Source organism: Pleurodeles waltl, chromosome 6, assembly GCF_031143425.1.
Source record: "Pleurodeles waltl isolate 20211129_DDA chromosome 6, aPleWal1.hap1.20221129, whole genome shotgun sequence".
Classification (NCBI taxonomy): Eukaryota; Metazoa; Chordata; class Amphibia; order Caudata; family Salamandridae; genus Pleurodeles; species Pleurodeles waltl.
Window position 1 is genome coordinate 1,468,998,313 of NC_090445.1, and position 25,741 is coordinate 1,469,024,053.

Here is a 25,741-nt window from a genome sequence, read left to right on the forward strand (position 1 = left end):
AGCTATTACTACTTTAAGAAGAGTTAGTGAAATACAAGCATTCACTCTTGAAGAACCTTTTTTCCAAGTGCACACACATAAAGTTGTACTTACAACAAATCCAAAATTTCTACCAAAAGTAGTATCTCCATTTACATCAACCAAACAGTGGAATTGTCAGTCTTCTTTCCACAGCCAGACTCTGTGGCAGAAAGAGCTCTTCATACCCTAGATCTCAAAATAGCTTGTGTGTACTATATGGACAGCACTAAAGAGTTTAGGAAAACAAAACAACTTTTTGTTGCTTTCCAACAACCACATACAGGCAATCCTATATCAAAACAACGTTTAGCAAGATGGATTGTTAGATGCATGCAGACATGCAATATCAAAGCAAAAAATAAAACTTTTGATCACTCCTAGAGCACATTCTACAAGAAAGAAAGAAGCATCAATCTCATTTTTAGGAAACCTACTGATGGTTGATATATGTAAAGCAGCCACATGGTCAACTCCCCATACGTTTACAAACACTATTGTGTTGATATTTTCTCACAGCAACAAGCCACTGTAGGCCAGGCTGTCTTAAGGACATTATTTCAAACAACTTCTGCTCCTACAGGCTCTCCACCGCTTTTTGGGTGGACTAACTGCCTTGTAGTCTATGCATAGCATGTGTATCTGCAGCTACACCTGCCATCGAACGGAAAATATCACTTACGAAGTGTACATCTGTTTGTGGCATGTAGTGCTGCAGATTCACATGCACCCTCCCTCCTCCCCAGAAACCTGTAGTCGTTTACGTTTTTTTTTACATTTGTACCTATGTATATACATTTACATTTGCATGGACATCTCTTTGTATTTCTATACTCTATCACTCCTTCCTTCACCCTCTGCAGGAAAATAATCTAACAATGGAGTCGATGCCCATGCGCACTGGAACCGAGAGGTGGAGTCACTCGATTTTGTGACTCCGAAAAGACTTCTTAGAAGAAAAACAACTTGTAATACTCTGATCCCAAAACTAGATGTCGGAAGAGCTATGCATAGCATGTGAATCTGCAGCACTACAAGCCACGAACAGATCCACTGGGTAAGTGACATTATATATATATATATATATATATATATATATATATATATATATATATATATATATATATATATATATATATACACACACACACACACACAATGCAAAGCAAAATAATAAATATGGGGCCCAGCTGCTTCTTCATCTTTTTCTCAGTAGCTTCAAGCCGTAGACTCAGAGATCATCTGAGGAATAGAAAGAGAGATCAGCCCTCATGGGGTGTCAGGCATTCAACGTCATAATCCTGACCGACGTCTCTGAATCTCCCACTGTCAATCCTGTGTCTCTTCTGTACCTTCAACAAGCCAGAGGAGAGAGTTCTAGAAAACCTCCCCCAGCTCCTTGTTATTCAAAGCTACTTCGGGTCAGCTTGGAAAGAAACATGTTGGAAATGGCCAGGTCTCCAAGGTGTCTCTCCCAAAACTAAACCGTTCCCTGCCGTACCATAAACATCATCCTAGTACATCCTTATCATGCTTACTGACTGACTCCTCCAGGTTATGTCCTAGCCCTTGGTGAGAAAGAACACGCAGACTCGCAAAATAAAAACATGAACGAGAAAACTCATTGTGTAACATGTTTTGTGCAGGAAAAATACTTGCACCTTTAGTGTGGCGGTGAAGCTAAGGCTAAGCTGAATACAAAATGTAGTCTTTAACTTGTGACTGCTAATGTGGCGGTGGACAGGTAAGCCAAGTGCAAAGTGGTGCTACACGGATTCAGTGGTCAAAACTGCTAAGCCAAGTGCAAAGTGGTGCGACACGGAGTCAGTGGTCAAATATCACTGCAAGCACAAGCCCCATACCTGTGTTGATGGTAACGGTTAATAGGCTGGAAATCTTCCTCTGAAACGGAAGAGGAAGTAGCAAGTTTATGCTGAAACTGCAAAGGCGACGGGCAGCATAAGATGGCCACCTGACTGTAAAGTCACCTCTAAGGATACTAAGGCATCCTGATGGTTTGTATTAAACATTGTGTTATTCTAGGAACTTCCTGACGTGACAACACATCCCTTTCTGTGTAAGGAAGACACTATTCTCTGAACTGACAATACTTGGGAACCTATCATATGTAGGTTTCCTGTGAGCACAGAATGAAATGTCGTGCAAAACAATGAATAACAAAGTTCTGCAGAGGACAATAGATAAGAACAACAAAAAAATCACCACTGAAATGTTTCCTTGCTAAAATAATAAAATAAAGTGCCAAGCGACTAAATAAAGGGTCACAGACCTCAATCCTAAGCTAAAATAGGCAAAAATAAGTGGGAGTATGTGCCTAACGACTAACCTCACAACACCCTCCCCATTGTTTGTTAAAGAGTGTGATGTGGACTAAAAACCCTACAAATAATGTTGCTACAAACTAATTACAAACATGCTAAACACATTCATGAATTGAGATAAAAAATGTCTACCTCAACAAGAGCAAGCCAAAATATGAAAAAGGACAATTTAGAACTTGAGAGTTGATGCAAAAGATCCATCAAAAAATGGAAAGCCAAATAGCAGATCATTAACAATAATCATGATCCGGTAAAAAATGTCCAGTGTCTTCAGATGTAAGTGACTTTTCAGAGGACTCCATTTCAGCAGATGACAAGTTAACCAATTTGGTCAGAAAGAAGGCGAGGGAGCATGAGAACTCATGTTTCGGTGCTTCAGCCAGTGGTCTGGCCAAAACTGCAGCATCCTGTGAAATGCATAGTGTAATTGCTTCTGGTGCCACATGGTCCACAAATGGCAGCACATAGGAACCTTCTCGTAGCAATCGCAGTGTCCGTGTACATGCCTGGTGCTGAGCCCTCATCGAGAACAATAGACCTGCATCCAAAGAAGGTATGCGCTGTCTAGCAAGAAACACTTCTGGTGCATGTTCGAATTGGCACCATTGGCAACGAAAGACGTGCTGCACACAGTTCAAGACTGGTCTGAATGACAAAGACCAGTTGGATTCCAGTTCTTTCAGGAGTGGTGCCCCAAAATACTGCATTATGCAATCATGACACATGTTGGCAAAATTCTGAGCAAATACTGGAGCCAGTGCAGTTGAAGGACAGCTGGTAGATCTATCTCTTGGTGGGTCATAGTAAACCATTCCATCTGTTTGTGTAGAATTGAAGAAAAATGGCTCTGAACTCTGGACATTTCTTCTTGCTGGTGTAGAGACAGGTAATAATTAAAGACCATTCCCCCTCATCCTCCGATTTTGCCCTCACCCCTCTTGCTCCCACCGCCCACCCCCGGTCAGGCTCGAGAAAGTCTCACCATTGTTGCTTCAATCTTGGAGAGTCCCATCCTGACTGGCAGTGAGAGGTCGGGAAACTGCTCAGTATTCCTCGTGGTGTACTGTGTAGGACTGGCCATGTGGTGTAATTTGACATTGTCAATTGATACAAGGTGATTTTCTCTGGAACTGGACAATGGTGGTAGTATGACAGTTCTGGTACCTTGTATTCCCAGGGCAGGAACAGGTGCTCTATATGATGGCCCAGATTCGTTCTTTAAGGTAATCTTTTCACACACTTGATCCCCAACCTTTAGAATCCAGCCTGTTGCTGTTTTTGATGTGTCCCTCATTGCCAAAGCAGCTACAGATGCTGCTGAATTTTCATCACAGAGCAGTTGTTATTCCTGCAAGAAGGGTGACACATTAATTTATGTCAAAAGGTATGTCTACTACCAAAATGTCAGGGCCATCAAGATCTGGGACGTACATAGTTATCCCAAATAGAACCTCATATGGGGTACGCCCTCATATGACACCTTCTGGGCAGATTCTTTAGGGCTCTCTGGCATCCATACAGGTGGTTAAATGAACTACACCCCATACCCAGTACACTTGCTGTTAAGGACTGCTTTGTCACATTTTTTCCACTCCACTACCAAGTTTCTTTTTGGATGATAGGGTGATGAGAAATAGAGTTGGACCTCCATCGTAGCCATGTTGTCCCTGAATTCCCTTGAGGCAAAGGCAGGGCCCTGGTCCAAATTAAACGCTGCAACTGCATTTGTACTGATGAAGACTTGCAAGTCTTTAACAACAGTTTGAGCATCAGTGGATCGTTGTGGCCATACACATAGGATTCCAGAGCAAGAATCAACAGGGACTAAAATATACTTATATGTACCACCAGGTGTTCGGTGACGGCAGTGGTCCAGGTACACACACTTTAAAGGTTTGTTGGAAATTAGGAAGGGGGGTCTCTGATGGGTGTTTTGCATTGGACCCCATTATTTGTTGACAGATGTCACAGCAAAGGACATACTGTCTAGTATGTTTGTATAGACCTGGCCACCTATAGCTGTCTTGCAATAGGGCAATTGTAGATGACACACCTGCATGGGCAGATGCTACCCCCTCATTTGCTGCTTTAATTAATTCTTGTCTTTGGTCTTAGTTGGGGTTCACACGATCACCCACCCCTGGTATGCTGACAAAATAAATATTTTGGGCACTTAGATGTGAGGAGTATTTAGCTGGATATGCGTCTGGTAAGGGCTTACTGTCAGCAGAAGCTTTCACAGCAGCCAAAGCCTCATCATCCAGTCTCATCTTGGAACGAGTAACCGCTGCAACAGAAGCCATAACAACTGCTGACTTTGCTGCTTCATCAACCAGGGTGTTTACAGCACGTGTATTTTTACACGCTGGTGGGCCATGGTGTGTACAACATGGGTATTTGGCAGCGTCTGTTTTAGATTGGCTACTGTCCCCCACAGGAGGGAGCCTGTGTCCTTTTTGAGTCTCTAAATTCATTCAGTCACCAGTAATGTACAAATTTATTGAAGGACAGGTCACAATAGTATGAATCACACACTGAGTGTTCTTAATTCAGGATCTGTGTTTTCCAGTGCCATCTGGAGAGCCTTTATCTCAGCCAGTTGTGCAATGATGTCCTCTACGGTCTGTTTGTATGAGTTTTGAGGGTGGAACTGGCCATCTTTCATTACACCACTCACTGTTGCGTGAGCAGCAAAGTATGGTGTTTTGAGCTTCCTGCCGGTTGTGCTGAGCCATCAGTGTAAATTATCATTTGATATTGGTCAAGTGGCAAAATGTTAGCAGGCATCGGGTATTCTAGGTCATATTTTAAGAACCCAGGTGTCTGTAGTTTTGGGTCAAAAACCTATTCTACATCAAGTCAGAGAGGTGGCCTATTGTATCCAAAATGGATGTAATGCTTTAGCGTTTGGAATTCTGGCTTTGGTAACAGTTTCAAGAGCTAGTATGGGGTCACATCTACAATGAGTTTCCCCTGGGCCAAGGGTCTCTCTTTGATGACAGCCATCTGAACAGCAGTTAAAATCTTTTCAGTGGGAGAAAGGCGTTGTACAGTCACGGAATATAAATGTGATTTGTATGCTATTGGAATGGTATCACCTTCGTTGAATGTTAGATAGGTACACCTGATGGCACCATCAATTACTCTGATGCCCAAATTTGATTTGTTGTCCCGTTATGTAAGTGTTTTGCTTCCAGCATGTATGTTGTAAAGCTCTGAGTATGTAAGTTTGTTGCATTGTACAGAATTTACTTTTGAAATATAAACGTTTTGGATCGCACAGCGTATTTATGCGCTGTGGATAATCTGGAATGCAAGTTCTGCCAAAGTTTAAAAAGCCTAATAATGATTGCAGCTTTTTATTGTGTTCATTGGTTGTAATTGCACACACTTTTATATGAAATGCAGCGCTAGGCTCTTTCCTTGATCTGATAACTCATATCCCAGACACTAAAAGTAAATCTTTGTTTTCCTGAAATTGAATATGTATCCCAATTCTGAAAAACATGCCACAATACAATGCACCATTCTAAGGTGTTAGACCAGGTCATCGTCTGTCAAGTAAATACTGTCGACATAGGACAATGCCTCAGGGTCAGTGTTGTGCAATATAGAAGTTACCTGTGGTGAAAACAGTGCAGGACTGTTCTTCTACCCCTGGGGAGTTGGTAAAATTCACTTTGCAAGCCTAATGCGCCTGAAGGCACTTAAGTCCATTTTCTGGTGCTATATTTTGGCAGAAGAACCCATTGGAAATATCCAGGTTCGTTTTGTACTTTTTGTGCACTAAATAATTAATAAGTGCTGCTCTGTGTGCATTTTGTATGGCAAATGTGCATCTGTGGCTGTTTGCATGTCTGTAATCTAAGACTATTCTGTATGAATGGTTCAGCTTTGCTACAGGGAACAAAGAGTTGTTCGTAGGAAATACATAGGGTTCTATCACACCCTAGTTCTCATGTTGTGTGAGTATTTCTCTCACAGGTACTTTAGTTTCAAGCTTAATTGGATATTGTGGTGGTGGTAATGGAGTAAATCTTTCTGGTATAATGTGGTAGGGGGAATCCTTATCTCAACCGACATGGTTGCGATACAGCGCCGGGACTTGTGCCAGAGCCCAATCTACTGTGTAGTCTTCTCCTAATTCTTAGGAACGAGAGGGGAGAAAGAAGGCATAATAACGTCTACACCGAACGGAAGACTGCAGGCAAATTCTGGTAGCCAATCATTTTCTACCTATAGTATACCATAGCACAATGTCAACTTTTCCTAGAATACTACTTTAATTGTGTGCTCAAGGTCATCTTCGAGTTGCAATTTCAATTTGTAAACTCTGGTGGGGGATGGGAGGATACACCTGTGTCTGCAGTTTCGACTTCTAAATAGTTATTAGTTGCTGTTGCATCCAGAAGCTCTTCAAGATTCCGGCAAACTCTTGTGACCTCTGCAGCTCTGTATAGCAGAGTCAGTGCCCACTTCCTCTTCTTCATTAAAGCTCTCAACATGTGTGGTATCTCGGGCTGAAATAGCTGCTATCATTTTCTTTTTAAACCATGCTTTCTGTTGGAGAGATTTCTCTTCCTTTTTAGTGGAAGTTTCAGTTGAGCTTGGTGAATCTTTCCTTTGTCCTTTGTTTCATGTACTTGATTTATTGTTCAGGGTACCCACCGCTCTCATTGTGTTTATCTGGTGAGTCCTGAAAGGAACGAGATTGGCGTTTATTAATATATTGATATCTATCAGGAGTTTATAAGCTGTCTCTATTTCTCAAAATGTATTGTTTCTCAGAGGTCTCCAGTCGCAGAGATTCTCCTCTGTTTTATATTGTCTTTATTTTTATTTTTTTGTCCCAGCGTTTTTTGTAACCTTCAGCCGATTGCTTGGTAGAATACTTATAGGATTTACTTTGTAGTTGGGGTTTACTAGGTCTGGCCCCTAGACTATCCCAACCTACACTACTAGAGGTCTCAGCGATCATCTCCAGCTGCTCACGCTCCTGACACTGTACAGGAACATCCTGGAGCCACTGGCACACTACCAATGCTACTGCTTCCCCTTTAAGATTACTTAATGGGCAATTTTGCCACAGTATCATTGATAATATTAAGTGCAACCCCAGATCTAGGGCCGGGGCAGCCCCATATTTATCCTGAATTTGTTTGACACTTCCAGAAGATTTGCATGTGTCATTGTATTGTGTGCAGTAGTGTAGAGTGCAAGAAACACTGCACCCCACGTGGCGCAGTTGTCCACTGAGGAAACCATCCCAAATAGCCAGCACATTGAGAGAATTCAGTTTATCTTGAGGTCCCATAAGGGAGAACACTGCTTCCAAAGTGCTAATTTACTGTGGTACTCAAAACAGAATTTCATTGCATTCAGAGGGTACTTTACCCATTATTGTGGGTACTGTTGTGGGGTTGATCCCTGCAAATCCATGCGGTTGCGATAAAGCAGCACCTACTTGGGTGGTGTTTTTGTTTTTGCATTACAAAATAAATTACTAAATTAGTGTACAGGCGGCATATTTCTGCTACCACCATTGTATCTACCTGTGGATGTGGTGTATACGTTTACAACTCTGGCCATGTTGGTCAGTCATTACTTAGTGGACCTAGTCTCACATTCTGTTGGACGTGTGGTAGGGTGCCATCACGGCAAGGCAATTTTGGTGTTCTTGATAAGAAAATGGTATTTGTAAATATGCATATGGTCTGTATTGTGCAGGTGCATTTGCTGAAGTGTAATGATGAAAGGTATGCGTGTTCCCATCTACTGCTAGAAAGGTGAACCATGAGTAAAATTCAGCTTTGCAAGCTACGTGTGCCTCAACCATGAAGGTTACTTCTCCTCCCTCCTCTCTAAGGCGATTTTGCAATAGGTGCTTTGTGAGGGGGGAGTCTCATATTATCTACCATTGCGACCCTATTGCTGGCTGCCATCATAATAATTTTATAACGTAATACCTTGTTCAGCGACAAACACCAAGTAGGGAGACCCCTTTTAAAAGGTTCAAACTTGAACAACCTGCAAATGAAAGTAGGTACTATGTACTTAGATGAGGAGGATGTCCATAAAACCATTGACTTTTCCTTATACAGTAATTAGGTCGTCTATACACATGATGAGACAGAGATACTTGGGAGATCTGTAAAATCAATGCCTAACCAACGTTTTTGGCGCCATATCGTGAGACTCTTGTCAAAATAACAAGACTGCTCAGTTTTGGGTGGCAGCACCATTGGGTATGGGGGGGACTGTGTCCGGTCCCAAACTGTGTGGCAGCTGTTGGCCTGACCTTTGCGGCCAGGTAGCCGCACCTCACAGATACCATAGGTAAAAGTGATTTGATTTGTGGCAGCCTGTGACATGACACTCTTAGACTTCTTGGGGAAGTTGTGGCCCATTCTCTCAGTTACATAAGTCCCCTACATGTAATGACAAGCAGAAGCATATATTGGTTCAATAGGATTTAATTGAAGCAAATGTATTCTACATAAAAGGGCATGAAGTGTAATTACAAGGGTGATAAAACCAGACACTATTGCAACAATGACCAAGAAAGTGAAACATAGAAACAGTCCTACCATATTTGTCACAATAGCATTACCAATATTCCTGCACACTACTAAGATTCCTACATGAGAGCAAGTAGCAGTGATGGCCCTAATCTGCCAATCTCGTCCTAGGAGTTTAGCACGAACCCTGTACCTGTGTTGAAGGTAAAGAGTTTGGGTAGTTTGCTGGAAATTCTCCTTCGCAACAGAAGAGGGCGTGCCAGGTTTCTGCTGAAACTGCAAAGGCAACAGCAGCATAAAACGACAATCTGACTAGAATGTAAAAGATACTAAGGCAGCCTGGTGTTTTATAATAAACATTGTGTTATTCTAGGAACTGCCCTGACAGCACGTCCCTTTCTGTGTAAGGAGGACATTGCGCTCTGTGAACCGGTAATACCTGGGGACCGATCATATGTAGCTTTGATGCCAGCACAGAATTAAATGTTGTGTAAAGCAATGAATAACAAAGTTCTGCACAGAAGGACAATAGATAAGAATATTAAAACATCACCACTAAAGGTGAGGCCTCGCTAAATTAATAAAATAAATAAAATGCTAAGTGACTCAGTGGAAGGTCACATGCCTCAGACCTGAGCTAAAATAGGCAAAAATAAGTGTGAGTATGTACCTAATGGCCTCACCACACAGTCTATTGATCTAATAAAAGTGTTTCTTTCATCTAGATCTATACTTAAAACTGGAAGACGTGACTCGTAAATTTAATAAGCCTTGTATAATGGATGTAAAAATAGGGCGGAAAAGCTATGATCCATATGCTTCCAATGAGAAGATTCAGCAACAGGTCAGCAAGTACCCACTTATGGAGGAAATCGGCTTCCTGGTGCTTGGCATGCGGGTAAGGTGATGCACTTTTATTCATGCTGTCCATGTTTTGTGATCTGTTAGAGTAATTAACAATCCCTATTAATAATATTTGATAAACTTATTTCTGATGGATACTTCTAAACGCAGATTTCTCACCTTAATATTCCCCATAGTGTCAAACTGTATCTAGAAACTTAAAAGTTGTACTCCTACATGCCGGTAGGTGGTGTACTGACATTGTTCCAGTTGCTCGCAGTAGGTGCGAATCCATGGTAAAAAAAAACAAAAAAAAAGCAATTGGAAAAAAAAAAAAAAAAGCCTCCGAGTGTGGCAGGCCGTGGGAGCACTGTTTACTTTTTAATAGGGAGGGAATCTTCCTGGGCTCCACCCACAACACTGGGGACTGCCACCTTCCTGGGGCAAATAATAAAATATTAGAGGGGAGACTGCACAGCCTCACCGCGGCCTGGGGACAGCCAACCCGAGGCAAAAATGCTTTTTATATGTGTGGGAGGCCCGATGGCCTTCCCCCACAGCCCAGGGACCACTATCTTTCTGGGTCTACAGTGAATTATGAGCAAGGGCCACACGTCCCTCATGCCCCGGGGATCAGCACCTCCCTGGGACACATACTTTTAACATAAAGGGTGTCCGTTTTGGACCCCCATTACCTTCTGGGACCACCACCTCCCGGGGCTATACATACGTTGGTGGTGGTGGTGGTGGTGCAACCCCTCCAAGGACCCTCTGATGTCCCTGGGGACCGCCACCCCCAGGGCACATCTGCTATGTCCCGGAGTACCCACCCCCGGAACATAGCTGTTTGCTGTGTCTTGGTTGCAGTTTGAAGCTGTTGCCAAGACACAGCAAACACTCCCCTGTTTGACAGCGAAAGCTATAAAGTAGGTCCCACTGTCCAACAGTGGAGCTTTCATCTCTGTCCCGACAGAGTTTAAATGGTTCAGCAAGCACAGAGCTGCTGTTAAAGCAGCTCCATTCTTTCTGAAGCAGTGGCACTGTGGGGGGAGCCTGAAGGCTTCCCCCGCAGTACCAGATAGCCATTGGTCTCAGGAACTGGCTAAAGCGTAGTCCGCGCACGGCAGTCGCTGGATTAATCTATAGTAATGAAAATTAGTATATGTTAAAAAAAAAATTTTTTTTAAACATAGAAATTCACTGAAAAAATAAAGGTTAAAGGGACATTATATCACATTTTAAACGCACAAAACCCTAGAAATTCACGAGTTATAATTAGTTACCTCAACTAACTATACGTCGTGCCCTAAGGTAACTATAACTTGCGTACTTGCCATGTACTGCTGATGACATCATTGATAAAATCAATGTAATATTTGCAGTAACATTTTTGGTAATAAAACTGTGCATGGCGGGGGCATGAGTTTTAGTTAGTTGAGGTAACTCTAACTGTAACTGGTGAATTTCTATGGTTTTGCACATTTAAAATGTGAGCCTAACTATAACGTCCCTGTAACCTTTTTTTTTTTTTTTTTAAAATATATACACATATATATGTGTAGCTGCAGATACACATGCTGTGCACTGTTCCTGCCATCTAGTGTTGGGCTCGGACTGTTACAAGTTGTTTTTCTTCAAAGAAGTCTTTTCGAGTCACAGGACCGAGTGACTCCTCCTTTTCGGCTCCATTGCGCATGGGCGTCGACTCCATCTTAGATTGTTTTCTTTCCGCCATCGGGTTAGGACGTGTTCCTCTTCGCTCCGTAATTCGAATCAGAAAACTTAGAAAATCATCGAAATTCGTTGGTATTGTTTACGTTAGGGACCGGTTTAGTTTCATCACATCGGCACCGACAACAAAACCGCTTCGGCGGCCCTTCGGGGCTTCCACACTTCACCGAGGCCTGGTCGGCCCGACCACACCCGTTGTCGAAGACTAATGGACCGGACACCCTTCTGTTTCTGTCTCAAGTGTCACGCCAAGTATCCTTATACAGACCAGCATCGGGTCTGTAACCTGTGTTTATCGCCCGCATTGGGATGAGATGCAAGACATAATCCGGCACTTGCCCAAAAAACACCAAAAACGTGCCCAACAAGTGGTCGAAGAAGGACAGGCCATATCAAACAACCAAATCCGGTCTGCCCTGGACTCTGCTGATACAGCAGCACAGACTGTCAATACAGCAGTAACAATTAGAAGGCATGCATGGCTGCGAAGTTCTGGGTTTAAACCAGAGAAACAACAGGCGGTATTGAATATGCCGTTTAATCAACATCAGCTATTCGGGCCGGAAGTGGATACCGCAATAGGAATAGATTTTTTTGTTTTACTAATAACTGGCACACTTTCCCAAATCTTCACGAAACCTTCCAAAACAATTTCAACCACCTCAGTTCCTTCCTGGAAAGTTTTTTTTGGTGACCATCAATTAAGGTTCGAGGAAAAAGGATGGTCCCAAATTGCAATTTCCCCATGCAATGTCCATAAGGTTCACTGCACAACGATGTTCACTAGTTTTTAAAAAATTATCAAATTTTATAGGTATCTGGATGGTTGGTTTTGCGCGAGTCCCACGTGCAGTCATCTTTAAAAAAAAGAAAAAAAAAAAAATAGATTGATCAATTGGCTAAGAGCACCATCCCTTAATCCCTCCTCAAAAAAAACAAAAATCTGCCTCATCGCCAGTGGCATGTGGGAGCATCCCACACTGACATCTGAATGCCTCTGGAAGCACGTTGGACCGCCAGGGTGTTTCTCTGAGGTGAACCACCTGGAAAAATCTTGTAATGCAAGGGTGCATAAACTCAGGCGCAGATGCTTAGCGGGTCATGAATGACTGTTACACCAAGAGGTGGTACAGTAATAGGAAGAACCCTTACTCGTCTTTTTGCCACTGCCGAGAACGCACAATGTCAGCAGTTTTTCACTTAAGAGTTTCTAAGGTGGCTCGCCCTCGGTGATGCATTCTTTATAAAGTGGAGCTCAGGGCTCCTTGTACACCTTTCCGCTGCTGCATCTACTGCCTAAGTTCTTAAGCAGGTCAGGAAAGACCAGGCCCAAGTCAAGTAGCACCGGATTGGGCCAGGAGAATGTGGTACCCAGGAAACCTGGGCATGAGCATCTGTTCTCCGATCAAGCTGTTGCCTCGAGAGGATGATCTGTCACAGCTTCAGGGCAGGGTAATGCACTGAGGCCTACACAGTTTACATATCCATGTTTGAAGATAGAGCAGCAGCATTTGACCTCGTTCAACCTTCCTCCCGAGATTGTCATCCTGGCAGGTACACCGGAACATCCCTCTACGAAATTAGTGGACACCAGTAGGTGGGGCAAATTTGTGTCTTGGTGCTGCACCTGACAGACTGACCTACTACAAGTCAAGTTGTCTGAAGTTGTATAGTATGTTTTAGTCCTGCGCAGCAAATACTTTCTTTGGGCACTGTTAAAGGCTATTTATCAGCTCTGTCAGCTTTTTGTTTTGGGCTTGCAAAATCACCCTTTTTATTTTTTCTTTAAAGGTAGCAGTGCTTGTTTCCTCCAACACCCTTTGCGATGCCAGAATAAGACTTGACTTTAGTTCTCTCTTTTCTGAGCCGCTGCACAGTTCTGCATTAAGGCTTCTTACATTGAAGACTGTTGTTGTCATCACAAAAACATCAGTTAGGGGTGTGAGCGAGCTGCAGGCACTTTCTGTCCACCCCCCTGAAAAAAACTTTTTTCCAGATAAATTGGTGTTGAGGACCCAAGTTGAAAGTAGTCACTGTTTCCTATGTCAGGCAGAATATCATGCTTCAGACTTCCTTTGACCCACCTCATCCCTCTAAGGAATGAAAGATTTTGTTTGGACTGTAAGACGGCGATTATATTGATTGCACCAAAGAACATTGGGCGATCAGTTTTTTGTGGGGTCTCTGGGGCAAGGAAAGGCAACACAGTGCAAAAATGGATCTTCTCCGGATGGATAGTTCACTGCATTAAGATCTGCCTGTACAGTCACATTTCTAGAGAGGGATATTTTTCCTGCTTGGTCCTGCTAGACCTTTTGGTCTGAACAAGTTCCCAGACATACCACGTGAAGGTACTGCTAAGGTATCTATTCACAATGTGAGGAATCTGCAATTAGAAGTATCCATCAGATGAACAAGTTAAACTTACATTTGGTAACAATCTTTCAGGTGGATAGTCTTTCTAACTACAGATTCCTTAACAGTCCTCCATGCTGTTAAGCTCGTTGCTTCAGGAGCAGAACGACGTTGGCTTGGAGCCCCATAATGCCACCTACCAGTGTGCAAGAGTACTGTTTTAAAGTTTTCTGGTCCAGACTGATGCGTGGGAGAACATTCACAAGGTAAGGACTCTGCATTTAAATAGGGCATCCACCAGAAAGATCATTAACAAAGGTAAGTAACTTGTCTGTTAAGTACTTAACAGACTTAGTCATTGTAGACATTATCTTTGAAAAACATTAATTACAGAAATTGACATACAGTCTGCATTGTATCTACTTTGGATAAGTGTCAGACCGTACTTTTAGCACTGAACAGAGCTCAAGGAATAAGACCAAGGATCTGAGAAGGAGTGCCCCAGCATGTTTCTGATTCTTTGATAAAAGTGCAGTGGTTTTGTATAGAACATGTGCCTGATTTTATAAGCATTGATTTTAAACACACCGGCCTGGCCCACATGCATTTGCCTCTTTATCCTATACATTTATGCAACTTTAATCAGTTGTAGTGTTTTCCTGATGACACAGTGGCACTGCTCAAACAATAGCAATAAAGGGCTTAAAATGTGAAAGACTTTCTGCTGCACAGCCTCAGTTTTATTCCTGTTTGGATGATAAAAATAAAAACGATTTATGGTTTCACAGCTTTTCACAGCCATCTCAAGATGTACCAGGATCATCCAGAGGCTGATATACTTGCACTGACTCTCAATCCACTTAAGAATACCCTCTAAAACATTCCTTGTTATTCATAAAATTGTGCATCATTACACCCCTCAATTTCTTTCCCCTAGTTTCTAACTCTTATCAACCCAATTATGTTCATCTAATCAAGGCCTGCCAGTAGTTCCAGACAGGCACCTTTGGAGACCCAACCTTCTCTTCTGCAGCAGCCAAACTGCAATTCTGTCTTCACTTGTGTTCACTCTGACACTTCTATTGTTAGGTTCAGGAAACCCATTAATACTTGGCTAGTCCACTTCTCTTTTGTCTTTCTCTTATTAACTGTTATGTTACTCTTGTGGTGCCAAAAAGCTCTTCATTAATTGTGCTGTACAAATACATTTAACTTAACATGGGAAGACCCTTACAGTCAGACTAGAGTAGCTGGGATGGTCTAGGATGGAGAGGTAGAATACCTGTTTGTACAACTCTTTGAGAGTCAGTGACTGTGTCTTGGCAAAAGCCCCTCCTTACTAAGGTTCCCCGGTCCCTTGGACGAGATCAACTCGTCCCTCTATGGGCCCCCGGGGGAAGCACTAGCACTCCCTCGATAGCCAGGCACACCCCTCCCCTAGGCAGGGATGGAAGGGGAATCGCTTCCCCTTCCAACCCCCCCCCCTTCCCCCCCCCCCCCCCCCTGTGACCCCCCTGTTGCGTCTGATGTCAGCGCGCTTTCGCACGCTGACTTTATCAGAGGCCTTCCCTCCAGTGCTGGAAGCTCAGCTTCCAGCACCCGATCGGAGGAGAAATGCAAAGCATTTCTCCTCTGATCATGTGGAGGGGGCAGAGAAGCCTAAAAGGAGAGGAAAGGCCTTTACTCTCCTTTTGGGCTTCTCTGAGCATTTCTCGCGATCGGGCAGCAGAAATGCCACTAGACACCAGGGAATTGTTTTTTTTTTTTTTTTTTTAAATTTAATTTTATAATTTAATTTGTTTTAGGCCATTTCTGCCCCCCTTGGGGGCAGATCAGCCTATTGTAATTAGGCTGATCTGCCCCCGGGGGTGGCCGACACCTCTAGGCATCAGGATTATTATATATATTTTTTTTTTTTATTTATTTGTGGGGAGTGACTCCTTAGGCAAGGGTTGCTCCCCTAGGGGCAAAATTATCTTTGGGCCATTTCTGCCCCCCTTCGGGGCAGATCAGCCTATTTTTATTAGGCCAATCTGCCCGGGAGGGGGGGGGGGCAGAAACCACTAGACACAAGGGATATATTTTTTTTTATATGTACACATAAGGGGAGTGGCCCCTTGGGCAAGGGCTGCTTCCCAGGGGGGCAAATAATTTTACGGCTGTTTCTGCCCCCCCCCCCCCGGGGGCAGATCGGCCTTATATAATAAGGCCAGGGGGGGGCAGAAACCTCCTAGACACCAGGTATTATTTTTTATTATTTTTTTTTTGTTATATGTGGGGAGCGACCCCTTAGGCAAGGGTCGCTCCCCTGGGGGCAAAATTAATTCTAGGCCGTTTCTGACCCCCTTGGGAGGCAGATCGGCCTATTTCTATTAGACTAATCTGCCCCCAAGGGGGGCAGAAACCACTAGACACCAGGGATTGTTTTTTTTGGTCAGTTTCACTTGAGGGGAGCAACCCCTTAGGCAAGGGTCGCTCTCCTGGGGAGGGGGGGGTCAAATTTGTTTTAGGCTGATCTGCCCCCGGGGGACAGAAACCACTTAGGCACCAGGGATTGGTGTGCCTGTTTTGTTTGGGGGAGGCAGCCCCTTTGGCAAGGGTCGCTCCCCATGGGGGCACATTACTGTTGTTATATCTACCCCCTGGGGGCAGTTTGGCTTATTTTTGGAAGGCCCATCTGCCCCCAAGGGGGGGCAGAAAGCCCACCAGAGACCAGGGAAGATTTTTTTTTTTCTTCAAAATAAGAGGGTGGGGGTATGGCCATACCCATACCCCCACCACAAATAAATGGGGCCAAAGTTGTTCTGCCCACCAGTGGGCAGATGGGGCAATTACCCCCGATCCACACCCCGGGGGCAGGAAGTCTACTAAATGCCAGGGAATAAAAAATAAAAAAAATAAAAAGTTGGGTGGTGGCTACGAACCAGTATGGGCATGGTTATGCCCCCGCCACAACTGAAGGGGGTAACAGTCTTTCAGCTCTCCCCGCACACTTAAACATCTTATCCGAAGGCAAGCAAGTGGACATTTGATTATTTGGGGTTTTGGTTTTACATTTGGGCCATGAGAGCTTGGCTGACTCTCAAAATCGTCCCACTTGGAATGGTGAGGGCTGCACTTTTTGGACTTTGGGACGCTGCCATATAGAAAAATCCACAAGACCTAGACGCATCTGAAAACGAAACATCTGGGTGAGTCCAGGGTGGTGTGCTTCACATGCACCCTGCACCATTTTCTTACCCACAATGCCCTGAAAACCTCCAACTTTGCTGGAAATCACACATTTTTCCTACATTTTTGTGATGGAACCTACTGGAATCTGCAGGAATCCACACAATTCCTACCACCCAGCATTTCCTCATCTATACCGATAGAAATTCTGCCCCACTTGCCAGTCTAAAAATGTTTTTTTACCAAACTGCCCTTTTGCACCCGCTTTGGTTCCCCCTCAATTTTGCCATGTTTTTGGCTCTTCCCTGTCACAGGCACTGTACACAAGTGAGGTATAACTTTTACTGGGCGACTGAAGGGAACGTTGGGTGGTAGGAAATTTGTCCCGTGCGGTGATCCCACACAGAAATGTGGGGAAAATGTTATTTTTTTTATTTATTTATTTATTTAGCTAAATTTGAGTTTTGCTGAGGATTCTGGGCAAGAAAACACTGGGGTATCCACGCAAGTAACACCTCCCTGGACTCCCTCGAGTGTCTAGTTTTCAGAAATGTCTGGGTTTGGTAGGTTTCCCTGTATGGCTGCTGACCTCAGGACCAAAAACGCAGGTGCCCCCCCCCCCGCAAAAACGGGTAGTTTTGTATTTGATATTTGTGATGTGTCCAGATAGTGTTTTGGGGCATTTCCTTGCGCGGGCATTGGGCCTACCCACACAAGTGAGGTACCATTCTTATCGGAAGACTTGGGGGAACGCTGGGTGGAAGGAAATTTGTGGCTCCTTTCAGATTCCAGAACTCTGTCACCGAAATGTGAGGAAAAGGTTTTTTTTGTTTGTTTTTTTTTAGCCAAATTTTGAGGTTTGCAAAGGATTCTGGTAACAGAACCTGGTGAGACACCACAAGTCACCCCATCTTGGATTCCCCTAGGTCTCTAGTTTTAAAAAATGCACAGGTTTGGTAGGTTTCCCTAGGTGCCGGCTGAGCTAGAGGCCAAAATCCACAGCTAGGCACTATGCAAAAAAACACCTTTGTTTCCTGTGGAAAAATGTGATGTGTCCACGTTGTGTTTTGGGGCATTTCCTGTCGCGGGCACTAGGCCTACCCACACAAGTGAGGTACCATTTTTATTGGGAGACTTGAGGGAACATAGAATAGCAAAACAAGTGTTACTGCCCCTTGTCTTTCTCTACATTGTTTCCTTCCAAATATAAGACAGTGTGTAAAAAAGACGTCTACTTGTGAAATGCCCTGTAATTCACATGCTAGTATGGGCACCCCTTAATTCAGAGATGTGCAAATAACCACTGTTCCTCAACACCTTATCTTGTGCCCATTTTGGAAATACAAAGGTTTTCTTGATAGCTATTTTTGACTCTTTATATTTCAGCAAATTAATTGCTGTATATCCGGTATAGAATGAAAACCCACTGCAAGGTGCAGCTCATTTATTGGCTCTGGGTACCTAGGGTTCTTGATGAACCTACAAGCCCTATATATCCCCACAAACAGAAGAGTCCAGCGGACATAACAGTATATTGCTTTCAAAAATCTGACATTGCAGGAAAAAGTTAGAGTAAAACGTAGAGAAAAATGGCTGTTTTTTTCACCTCCATTTCAATATTTTTTTATTTCAGTTATTTTCTGCAGGAAACCCTTGTAGGATCTACACAAATTACCCATTGCTGAATTCAGAATTTTGTCTACTTTTCAGAAATGTTTAGGTTTCTGGGATCCAGCATTGGTTTCACAGCCATTTCTGTCACTGACTGGAAGGAGGCTGAAAGCACAAAAAAATCATTAAAATGGGGTATGTCCAAGTAAAATGCCAAAATTGGGTTTAAAAATTGGGTTTTCTGATTCAAGGCGGCTTGTTCCTGAAAGCTGGGAAGCTGGTGATTTTTTGCACCGCAAACCCTTTGTTGATGCCATTTTCAGGGAAAAAACCACAAGCCGCCTTCTACAGCCCTTTTTTCCAATTTTTTTTTTTTTTTTTAAACTAAATTTTCACTGTATTTTGGCTAATTTCTTGGCCTCCTTCAGGGGAACCCACAATGTCTGGGTACCTCTAGGATGTTGGCAAAAAAGGACGCAAATTTGGCGTGGGTAGCTTATGTGGACAAAAAGTTATGAGGGCCTAAGCGAGAACTATTCCAAATAGGCAAAAAAAGGCCTGGCACAGGAGGGGGAAAAGGCCTGGCAGCGAAGGGGTTAAGGGATTAATCCTTTTTACAACTAGGCATTTATTTGTTCTTCTTTCTCTCTTTCTCTTAAAATTGTTTTTTATTTTCTTTTATTTTTTTTATACTAGAGACCCAGGAGTTTTGTAGTGTTTTAATGTGGTTAATTGGGGAATTAACTCATTGAGTTCTTTAAAATTCCCTTGGCCCTCTTCTGTGATTTGGTGTTACACTCTTGCCATATTTTTTTAGGAGTGATGCACCATTTGGCTAGGATCTCCTCTGAAAAATGTTGGCTAGCCATTGATGCTTGACCTCTCTTTATGCTTTGTATCCTCCCCATCTCCTGGGAATTTAAGATGGATTATAAGGAAGTGGGACACAGTTACTTTCATTAGGAATACACTATTCCCAGTCCTAGCTCCTTGCCTATTACCAATCTGCTTCTGTGAGCCTTTCAGCCACTAGCCATGTTCATTCTGAGAGCTCACAAATTGGCGAAATTGTTGAAGGTGTGTCTTGCATATGCACAGTGCAGGGCTTAATTTAGCTTTGCCTTGGAGTAAAATCAAAAGTGCTAGAAGTGCTGGTTTTTATTGTGTTTTCTTAATGTTTGGTACAAATAAATATATTAATAAAAGTTGGACTATTTTTGATAGCAAGATGAATCCCTGTGGATATCTGTGACTTATAAAGAAAATAATAGGAACAGTTCCCCACTTGTCTTAGATTAATCAGAGGGTACAGGTCAGCCATAATAGAGTTTGAGTATTTTAAATATGATAGATAGCTTTGCCATTAACAATATAGGGAAACGTTTTCCAGACTTCAATATGGGTGTTAAGCAGTCCAGATGGTTGTGAATTTGAGAAACTAGAAGCAGCATAGGTGTAAATTAATCATTCTCCTTTAGTGTTTGGAGCAATAGTCTAATGTGCCTGTGTATAGGGTTCTGTTTATGGCCTATGGCAGCTGTAAAGACAGGGCTTATGAGCGGACTTTGGAATAAATATGGAAGCCCAGTTACTGACATCTCAGGTGTCTTAGCTATAGCATTTGTATTTGAGCTGAACAAGAATATGCTTTGTGGTAAAGACATTTTTAGATGATTCAGAGGAGTTTGTTGAGTGTGTGGTTTTTAGGAGGAAGCAAGTGAACCTCCTGAAGACTGGTAATATCTAATCAAATGGCTTTTCTTCCCTATCATAAATGGGTTATGTTCACCTTTTAAGTAGCCCTTAATTGTGATGGTGTGAGGACACCATCCTGTTTGTAGTTTGAATGTCTATGATTTTCATCATTGTCCTTGGAATGGTTCTGAGTAACACTCACCTTCTGGCCCTTGCTTCCACCATTTCCTTTACAGTGTAACTGTCCCTCTGCATGGAAGACCTTTTAGGGATACTTGCAATGAACTGCTGGCAAATAGATATGGTGCTGGACAAATTACGTATTTTCCAAAATTATTTCCTGAGCCTGTTTCGGCACATTATTTCCTCCCACCCTAGGTCTTTTCCGATTTTTTTTTTTTTTCTTTTTCTTTTCCCACTCAACTTTTTATACCACCTTTCCAAGTAGGTGACTGTGCGTCCAGCAGTTAAATGGAGGGCGGAAGAACCTAAGTCTCTTCTTATATCCTTTTACTCTGGATCTTTGTTGATGGTACTCTGATCTTTTGAACATTTTACCCTAGTCCGCTGGTGGGCACTCACCTGTTCTCCTACCCCTTGCTTGACATATGCATGTGACTAAAAGATCTTGGGCCAGATGTATCAAATGATTTTGCATTTGCAAATCAGCAAATTCCACCATTTGCGAATGCAAAATTGCCTTTCACGATGTATGCAGTGCAATTTTAGGGTATTGCGATTCCCTAAAATTGTGACTTTGAATAGGGAATCGAATTTTGCGATTACCTAAATAGGAAATCGTAAATAGGGAATTCGTTTTTGCGATTTACAAAGCGAATGTATCATGCATTTCCTAAATGCAAACTGGGCATTTAGGAAATGCGATTACCACAAATTCAGAATTGGTGGTAACCATGTGCAATTTTAAAAATACATTAAAAATGCATTTTTAAAAGTGGCATGTGGCGCATACATGGCCCTAGTTTCTTGTCTGGGGGGGTATGGAGGAGAGTGCATCAAAGGGGGCCTTAGGTCCCCAGCGCCCTTGGATTTGCATTACCAAGTTTGTGAATTCCTAACAGGAATTTTCAGATTGAGAAATGCAAAACCATTAGAACCTATGGGCCTTCAGGTCCATAGGGATGAATGGAATCCCATTCCCTAATAGCGATTCTCTAATAGTGATAGTGAATCCCTAATAGCGATTCCTAAAATTCGCGATTTTCTTACATCCCATTTTGCATTTCTCAAATAGCGATTTCTTAAAGTTCGCTATTTAAGAAATGCAAACCAGGTCTTTGATACATCTGGCCCCTTTTGCCTAGCCATTAAGTTACACAGATTTCCAACCGTAGAGTAAGTTGCAGTCCATTACACTACCAGCTCCAAGTAACCATTGATTTTAAGAACTGCCCCAACATCCAGTCAAAGTAACTTTATCAAAGTAAGTATTGAGGTGGCAAGGTCAAGTTACAGGGTAAAATACAGTCTTTATAGCAATTCTCTTCTCCCTTTTATCAGGTTTACCATGCCAATTCAGACAGTTATGAGACGCATAACCAGCACTATGGAAGGAGCTTGACAAAAGAAACTGTGAAGGATGGTAAGAGGAAATAAATTTAATTCTAAAAGTCTATTAAACCTGTTTGAATGACAATTGCAGCTTTGTACACATTACTCTCAGCTAGTAGACTTTTGCATCATCGCATTTCTGAGATGTCTATATGTGTATGCTGCTATTGATAATCCTATGAAATGTGGTATCTAATTGAGACTTCTAGCTGAAGATTTGTTACCTTAGAATATTCCCAGGTCTCCGACTGGATCTGGACGTTTTTGAGCAGCACCCCTGCGTGCCGATAGCTGTCATCGTTCGCCTCCGTGTCAACATCAGAAGTGATGTATGTGGTGCTTATATGGACACCACCCCAGCGCTCTGATGTAATTTCATTTCTTTCCATCCCAGATAGTGCTGATCTGTAGAGAGCTACTCTTAGTCACTTTTTGACTTTTTTTTTTCTCTCAACTTTTTGCCTACACTTTTTTGAGAATTCATTCTCCTGGTGTGACAAGCGTGTCCCCCAAGAAACCTACGAGTTTCAAACCATGAGGTGTTTGCCATGGGCAGGTGTCTGTGACAGACCTAACTTGGTGTGTCTGTGGTGTTTGGAGAGGGACTCTAGGACCGCTGTGCCTTGCACCTGAAGGCGATGAGTGAGCACTCCCACAAACTCCTCACTGCTTGATGGCCCGTGACGTTCAAGATCCCAGTTGCACAGAGGGTTGGGACTGCTCCTAGAGCCATACCTGATGGTCATTGTCCCGATCAAAGTTGTAGCCTAAGTCCTACTGCAAGAGGAAGTTAAAAGAAGTCTTTGACTTTACTGTGCGTGTCAATCCATGGAAGAGGTGCAGCAGCATCAGCACTCCAGCCACCACTCCTTGGTGGAGCCTGCACCAGGGTCTGCTCCATGCCTCACTTACTTTCCCTGAATCAGAGTAAGCCCCGCCCAACTGAAAGAGTTCTATGAGGCCATGCACCTCATATTTGGGTGGCCCAATACCCCCCTGGAGTGCCTCCAGGCCTCATGGGTTTGGGACAAGCCTCCATTGGATTCTCACCAGCGCACCAGTTGGGCTCTTTGGATCTGGTGCTAGAACTGGAGCTGCGGTGCCCATGAGATCGTGAACTTCCTTGACGCCCCACTGCGTCACATCCCTATTGTCATTCCTGACTCTGACATGGAGCTGAACCGGCGTCATCCAAAACTGTTGCCTATTGGGGTCATGCCGTCCGAGTTGGAGACAGTGCCTTTTTCTTTCGACAGGCCTGGAGAGCGAGACAAATGGGAGGAATCTGAGGACCCTTACGGATTCCAGCATCCCCTAAATGAAAGAGGACAACTGGTACGAGGAACTGGTGGATGGCAGTGGGTTAGACATGACTTTGGATACTCGCATGCTCTCTCTCCTCCTAACATTGCTACAGAGGAGAGTGCTTCAATCACTATGGTGGTGGAAAGAGGGGCTGAGGTCTTGGACTTTCAGCTGCCTTCAGTGGCCAACAAGATGCACATCTTGACAGAGTTGCTCCTTTTGCAAGCCGCCTTCTGTGAACTTTCACTCCCATTTAATTAAGCCCTTACCAATGTCCTCCTCAACACTTAGTCCAAGCCTGGCACAGAGACTCCTGTGCACAGGACAATTTCCTGACGGCAGAGACGTAGTGAAATTAACCGTCAGATTCTGACTAGATGAGACTGACTCGCAGGGCAGAGTGATTTCATCATGTTTGCCTTTAGGCAGGGCACCTAGTTGAGAACCACTGTTTTTTCCGTGGATGTCCAAGCTTCACTTGTGGACATGGCATCTTTATTGGCCCTTGCCGTTTTGGTGAGCAGGTGGACTCATCGCTGTAGCACTTCAAGGATAGCAGAGCTACAACCAAGTCCTTGGTCCTATCCGCCTTCCACCCCTTTTGTGGCTATGGAAGGGACTCCAAGCCGTGTCCATTCCCATCTAGCCACCAAGTCCAACAGGTTTCCCAGACATTTCACTGCTGAGGGTGCAGTTTCCCTTGATCACGTGGGGCCACTAGCTAGATGTCGATCAAGGCCACCATCTCTTAGGCAGCCTCCAAACCCCTTTAGTGTGCCCTCATACCAGTATGAGTACCTGGGTGGCTAGGTACGCTATCATCTGCACCACTGGCAGGCAATAACACCTGATAGATGGGTTTTACAGATACTCCAAAGGCACTATCCATCCTCTTTTTGGAGAGACCACCAACCATGCCACCCGCTTACGATCATCTCTCCTAAATCTGTCAGGAAGTTTTGGCACTCTTGGTCAAGGAAGCCATCAAGAGCGTGCCAGCATCAGAAATCGGTTGTGGTTGCTATTCTTGCTGCTTTCAGGTGCCCAAGAAGACAGAGTCCTTTGTCATATCCTAGACTTGCACCTTCTCAACTTCTTCCTGGAAAAGTAGAAGTTCAGTAAGCTCACACTAGCTGAAGCCGTGTCTGCCCTGGTATCTGGAGACTGGATGGCAGCGTTGGACCTGCAGGACACATCTCTGTCCTGCCTGCCAATAGGTGTTACCTGCAGTTCACGGTGTGCCAATAGCAACTCCAGTTTACTGTGCTTCCTTTCAGCCTCACCATTGCCCCTGGGATGTTCACAAAAGGTGATGGTGATGGTTGAGGCACATCTGCAGCCTGTATTCCTTAACCTCAGTGATTGGCTGTTAAAGGGGGGCTCGCCCCAGGCAGTCGCCTCCCACCTCCAGAATACAATGGACCTCCTTCAGTTGCTGGGGTTCACGATAAACATGCTGAAGTCGCACCTGAATCCTTCTTAGAAGCTCCCTTTCATCTGAGCTGTTCTGTGCAGTTATGGGCCTATCCCTGCCCCTAAATGGCGACTGACTCTGAGACTGTTGGGTCTTATGACCTCCTTCATCCTCCTGTTTGCAAATGCCTGTGGGCCGCTGATGGCCCTGCAATAGGACCCAAAGTGCCAGTGGGCACAGATTTAGGGAAATCTCTCTGGCATGGTCCAGATATCTGAGAGAACTACAAAAGACCTGCAGTGGTGGCTGACGAATCAGGATCCAGTCAGCTGCAGACCCCTCTCGCCTTTCCAGCCACAGCTGACTGTAGTGATGTGAGAAAGTAGCCTCTTTCTAGCCTTGTTACCCCCACTTTTGGCCTGCTTGTGAGTATATGTCAGGGTGTTTTCACTGTCTCACTGGGATCCTGCTAGCCAGGGCCCAGTGCTCATAGTGAAAACCCTATGCTTTCAGTATGTTTGTTATGTGTCACTGGGACCCTGCTAGCCAGGACCCCAGTGCTCATAAGTTTGTGGCCTATATGTATGTGTTCCCTGTGTGATGCCTAACTGTCTCACTGAGGCTCTGCTAACCAGAACCTCAGTGGTTATGCTCTCTGTATATCAAAATTGTCACTAACAGGCTAGTGACCAATTTTACCAATTCACATTGGCATACTGGAACACCCTTATAATTCCCGAGTATATGGTACTGAGGTACCCAGGGTATTGGGGTTCCAGGAGATCCCTATGGGCTGCAGCATTTCTTTTGCCACCCATAGGGAGCTCTGACAATTCTTACACAGGCCTGCCACTGCAGCCTGAGTGAAATAACGTCCACGTTATTTCACAGCCATTTACCACTGCATTTAAGTAACTTATAAGTCACCTATATGCCCAACTTTCACCTGGTGAAGGTTGAGTGCAAAGTTACTTCATGTGTGAGCACCCTGGCACTAGCCAAGGTGCCCCCACATTGTTCAGGGCAAATTCCCCAGACTTTGTGAGTGCGGGGACACCATTTCACGCGTGCACTATACATAGGTCACTACCTATGTATAGCGTCACAATGGTAACTCCGAACATGGCCATGTAACATGTCTAAGATCATGGAATTGTCACCTCAAT

At 43.8% G+C, this 25,741-nt stretch overlaps 1 protein-coding gene across 1 annotated transcript in view; it reads left to right on the forward strand.

The window, feature by feature from the left end:
• The window catches only part of IPMK (inositol polyphosphate multikinase), a 130,848-nt gene that overhangs the window by 86,576 nt on the left and 18,531 nt on the right, over window positions 1-25,741 (forward strand). Inside the window, exons 4-5 of the mRNA XM_069240976.1 lie at window positions 9,604-9,776; window positions 21,806-21,887. Of these exons, the coding sequence (XP_069097077.1) occupies window positions 9,604-9,776; window positions 21,806-21,887 (255 nt within the window). The remainder of the gene's footprint in view (window positions 1-9,603; window positions 9,777-21,805; window positions 21,888-25,741) is intronic.